Source organism: Crinia signifera, chromosome 9, assembly GCF_055691185.1.
Source record: "Crinia signifera chromosome 9, ASM5569118v1, whole genome shotgun sequence".
Lineage (NCBI taxonomy): Eukaryota > Metazoa > Chordata > Amphibia > Anura > Myobatrachidae > Crinia > Crinia signifera.
Genome location: NC_139225.1, coordinates 167,756,558 through 167,761,740, shown reverse-complemented (window position 1 = coordinate 167,761,740; position 5,183 = coordinate 167,756,558). Strand labels below are relative to the sequence as shown.

General features: G+C 38.1%; 1 protein-coding gene across 1 annotated transcript; it reads right to left on the bottom strand.

The window, feature by feature from the left end:
- Positions 1–1,241: 1,241 nt before the first annotated feature.
- Positions 1,242–4,573, bottom strand: LOC146036426 (uncharacterized). The gene is made up of 6 exons (XM_083160423.1): positions 3,839–4,573; positions 3,663–3,762; positions 3,257–3,382; positions 2,914–3,021; positions 2,504–2,722; positions 1,242–2,296 (listed from the first exon to the last, which is right to left on the bottom strand). The coding sequence occupies exons 1-6, from the start codon at positions 3,842–3,844 to the stop codon at positions 1,242–1,244; spliced, it is 1,614 nt and encodes a 537-aa protein (XP_083016549.1). The 5' UTR covers positions 3,845–4,573.
- Between the last annotated feature and the right edge of the window lie 610 nt (positions 4,574–5,183).

Here is a 5,183-nt window from a genome sequence, read left to right as displayed (position 1 = left end):
AACACCCTACAAACCGAACATCTTAATGCGGAAGCCCCATCATCAGCGCACGCTTGTCTGTGACAAGCCTTACAAAAGAAAAGACAATCGTGGCTATTTTTGCGCTCATAAGTTCGATTACATAAGGAACAGAAAAATCTCGATCCGAGAAATGCGCAGATATTAATCAGGCCATAATAGTGTGAATCGTGATATAATACATACAGGGTATCACCGTAGCGCGAATCTGAAGAATAGTAATGCCAAGAACGATTATTATGATATAATATTGTAATTTTTGTTTTTAAGTGTTTTTCAAAAACAACAACGTCGCTAAAGCTGACTGCTTTATCGATCGGTAGGTTCAAATCCTTATGAATTTGAAGCGCCCGATCGTGTATTTCAGCGTCTGTGGCATTACCTTTATCCAGAAGTTTGCAGATCGATGCCGCAAAGCACAAATAATTGTGCGTATTGTTGAAATCATACAGGTGTCTTCTGCGCCTTTCTATAATTAAGCTGTATGGAATGCGTCTAAGGCCGCGACCAGTTAGGGCCCCACCCGCTCTATTTCTAAAAACAGTGATCACAAACCTTAAACCCGTGCCTAATAAGAATTCAGCGTTACTTTGAAGAGTGTTTGTAATTTGATTCAAGAAACTGACAGCGTCTAATGATTCTTGCGGCTTTCGGTGTGAGTAGATGGCGTTGTGTAAACCACCCCCCTCCAATCTTAACTGTACACGATCATTAGGGTCAACACCAACCATGAATTCATCAATCATAACCTGTATAGCGTTGTGTACGGCTTCAACACCCTCTGCAAATGATGTAACTCTTTCCAAATTAACAAATTGAAAATGATTATGATACTCAATAGCTCTGAAATTAGGATGGTGTCGCTCATACCTGTTAACAGCTTCTAAGTACACATCTCGCCGACCTTCACCATTACCGGGTGGCGCACCCCCATCTATGTCATTATGCATGGGCGTTGCGGGGTGTTCAACATTGTCAGGTGACGCAGCGTCACCCGGTAATGGTTGGTCCGGTGATTTGTCAGCCTGTGCACCTGGGGTTGGGGTTGTGCATCGCCCCCTGTGTTGTTTACGCTTTCTCAGCCTGTATATGCATTTTAAAGCCTGTTTTATTTTCGAACGGCGAAATAAGTGTGAGATTTTGCACGGTACATTTGCTTTAATTCTTGGGGCTTTTTTACACACATGTAAATTACGTTTCAACCCATAACCCACCATGCCTAGTCACGGATCCGTTTCAATTATCTCGGCAAAATGATACATGTTCGCTTTAATAAAATCCCTAGTCCTCACGGTCTCTGATATATGATTTGATGTTACATTCATGTACATTTCTACAAGTTCTTTAATGATCTCTGGCTTCTTTTTTGAACCATAAAGCTCATCTTTTATACGGTTCAACATGGTATTGACATTTCTACGCATGTACCCTATATGCTCACGCATCCTCCCCATGACCGCGTAGTATTGTATTTCCGCATCTTGTCCTAATTGTTCCACATTCTGAAACCCATCAACTATGTCTGTCGATACCACGGTCGGCGGGGCATCCGCACCGCCCGATGCGGTTGCCTCGCCGACCGTGGTAAAAACACTGGGTAGTTTTGTGTAATCATCACCCATTACTTTATCAGGGATTCCGGCTACAGATGTTACAGCCTCATCATCATTCTGTGGTGTATCTGAGACTGACTCTTCACTAGGGGTGATAAAAAATGTTTGCCCATTTAAGTCCTCATCATTAGCGGATAATGTAGCTGCAGGCGTGTTACTGACCACGCTTTGCGTTTCTGCAGTATGATGTTCCTGCGTGTCTGAAATTACGATGACATCATCATCCGTCAGCGGCGTGTATCTCTCTCTTGACAGTCGTAAAGTTTTACGAGTCTTCACAGTCTTTGTATTACCGGCAATGTCAATGTCGGATTCAGTAGGTGTTGCAGGTGTTGTAAATGCGTGCGGGTAATCCACATTACTCACGGTTGGCACGGTTTGTAATGCAATTCTTTTTCTCACGGGCCTACCTTCCGAATATTTCAATCTTCTTTTAAGATCTGATAAATCGGCCTTGTTTTCTTGACCGGCTCGACTTTTTGTAATTCTCCGCTTGCTTGGCTTGAAATCGTCGCGCTCGGTGGCCATGATCTCGGCCCTTGATACATCTTCTTGAAGTTGTGGGTCGATCACCGTTTTAGCTGATTCACCCCCATCCATTTCAGCATTGAGTGGTTGAGCAACCCCGGCCGCGGCTATCATTTTTGCGAATCGTCGCGGATCCGCTGTAAATAAAAAATAACAACGTTTTAGTTACACATTCGCGGACACTAAGACAACCGCTTTATAACACCTTCAGACCCGCCTCCCAAAACACCCAACCCATCCATGTCGGTTTTCATCTACACAGTCTGTTTAATACCTGTGGTTTCCATTTGTAAAGAACAGTGGTAAATGTTGTGCTATATAAGAAACCAAATAAATAAACATACACGGGTATTTGTCAAAGGTTTGCGCCGGCATGGTTCCTTTAAACAATGACCAGAAAGCTTGATCGCTGATCTGGGCTCTTTTTGCTCCTTTAGCCAATGCGCTGTTGGGTTGTTTGGCGTTTGATCCAACATCCGATGTCGGTTCTCTGTATCCGGATGGTCCCGCTTCACACGTATCGGCCCTAGGTACCGTAGGTTCATACCGGCTAGCTATGTCATCTGTAATACATATATTATCAATTAACGACACATTCGCCGACTTGAGAAAAAAAAAAAAAAAAAAAAAAAACGTCATTTAAGTCATGATAACAACAACTCCTGTGGACACTATTCATGATTTTGCGACGATATGCAACATTTAACACAAAAACACATTATAAAAACACCGCTAGCCAATCGTCAAAATTCACCTTGTATAGCCGGGGTCTGGTATAGCTGTTTATAGTGTTTTGCCGATGGTAAATTCCAGAGATCATCCATTATGTGTTCTGCATCAGATTTCGACATAATCGGCGATACTAACAGAGAACAAAAAACACATTAATATCACAGTCAGTATAAAAATGAATATAACAGGATATATATATATATATATATATATATATATATATGAGTGAGAACGTGAGAGTTCGCGCGAGATAGCGTGAGAGAGAGAGAGAGAGAGAGAGAGAGAGACATATTTTTGGAAATAATAATATATCACATTTTTTTTAACATACATCACATTTTTTTTGACGGCTTATGATCACCTACATTTTTGCGATTCGGACAAATCAGAGTATGCTGCGTATGGGTTTTCGAATGTCGTCAGATCCGGACCGACTGTGAAATCCGAACCATATGATCCAACTTCAGATGCGTCATTTGTGACATCTGAAACTGATTTATGGGATTAACAATTTAATAAAAAATAATATATACATAAAAAATAAAATAAAAATTAACACAACAATTTTGTAGAACGAAAAATACAATCAACACGTGTAACATTTATACCAATAGGGCGCTTGTCTTAACAGATCCTGTGACTAACACAACTGAGCCTTGTAATAATAATTAACACCAACAACGTAACATTTATAAAACCTGTCAATAGCCCCTGTGCCTTAACAAATCATGCCCCTAGCAACAACAATGTGTCTTTGGTCTGTAAACTTACATGTATTTGTCTGCTCATTTGACTGCTGTTGGAAGCTGGGTAAATCTTGAAAATCTCTGAGACTTATTTTATTTGCATTAATGGTTTTGTATTCCTTTCTCTGTAATAAATAATAATAAGTTGAAATAACAATACAATAAGATATTGTTAAACTATTGTAAATATCATATACACACCTGCATGTTGGTGTTTTGTTGATAGCTTAAGTTCAAAGTAAATTTCTGCAACAACCACTAGATGTCACTGTTGATAACAACATACATCATTCAGCAATCATAAAAGAATTTGCGTGCACAAAATCGCATAAAATTTAAAATCATTATGTATAATACAATGATACAATATTAAAATGAAGCTATTTATAAATATCAAAGCCGTAATACCGTAATCTGCGATGACTAACATTAACGACCTGTAAATTGTAATAACACAATATACTGTATTTTTAAAAGCAATATGTATAATGTACAGACCACAATACACTAACCACTTCCTAAATAAATGATTAACCACAAGCATCCAGTATGCCAGCATGTACTCCCAATACATTACAATACAATGCAGGCCGCAGCAAACTATATTTTAAGTTTGTTTAAAGTATTTTTAAAAGCAATATGTATAATGTACAGACCACAATACACTAACCACTTCCTAAATAAATGATTAACCACAAGCATCCAGTATGCCAGCATGTACTCCCGATACATTACAATACAATGCATGCAGCAGCAAACTATATTTTAAGATTGTTTAAAGTATTTTTAAAAGCAATATGTATAATGTACAGACCACAATACACTAACCACTTCCTAAATAAATGATTAACCACAAGCATCCAGTATGCCAGCATGTACTCCTAATACATTACAATACAATGCATGCAGCAGCAAACTATATTTTAAGATTGTTTAAAGTATTTTTAAAAGCAATATGTATAATGTACAGACCACAATACACTAATCACGTCCTAAATAAATGATTAACCACAAGCCGCCAGTATGCCAGCATGTACTCCAAATACATTACAATACAATGAATGCAGCAGCAAACTATATTTTAAGATTGTTTAAAGTGTTTTTAAAAGCAATATGTATAATGTACAGCCCACAATACACTAATCACTTCCTAAATAAATGATTAACCACAAGCCGCCAGTATGCCAGCATGTACTCCCAATACATTACAATACAATGCATACAGCCGCAAACTATATATATATATATATATTTATTTAGAAAATTAAATTAGACTTACCCTCTGTTCTGGAACAAAACTTCAAGTCAAAACTTCAAGTTCTCTGTCTTGAATAGTGTGTGTGTGTGTGAAGACCTTCAACCTCAATGTGTGGCAGATGCCTGGTAGTTGTCTGGTCCCATGGAGAACATATTTATACGTTTCAGTCAGTTAACACATCTGTGTTGCATTTGTCTCATTTGAATATTCATGAGTTGTGTTCCAAAGTCATAGACAGGCATATCAAATATATATATATATATATATATATATATTTGATTTAAATAA

Bases quoted from the DNA above. Each gene is read 5' to 3' on its own strand.
- LOC146036426 (XM_083160423.1), bottom strand. The intron at 3,022-3,256 runs GTAGGTGATCAT...GTTCTCTGTTAG, and splicing joins TTTGTCCGAATCGCAAAAAT to TATCGCCGATTATGTCGAAA. The intron at 2,297-2,503 runs GTATGTTTATTT...TTTTATTTACAG, and splicing joins AACCTTTGACAAATACCCGT to CGGATCCGCGACGATTCGCA.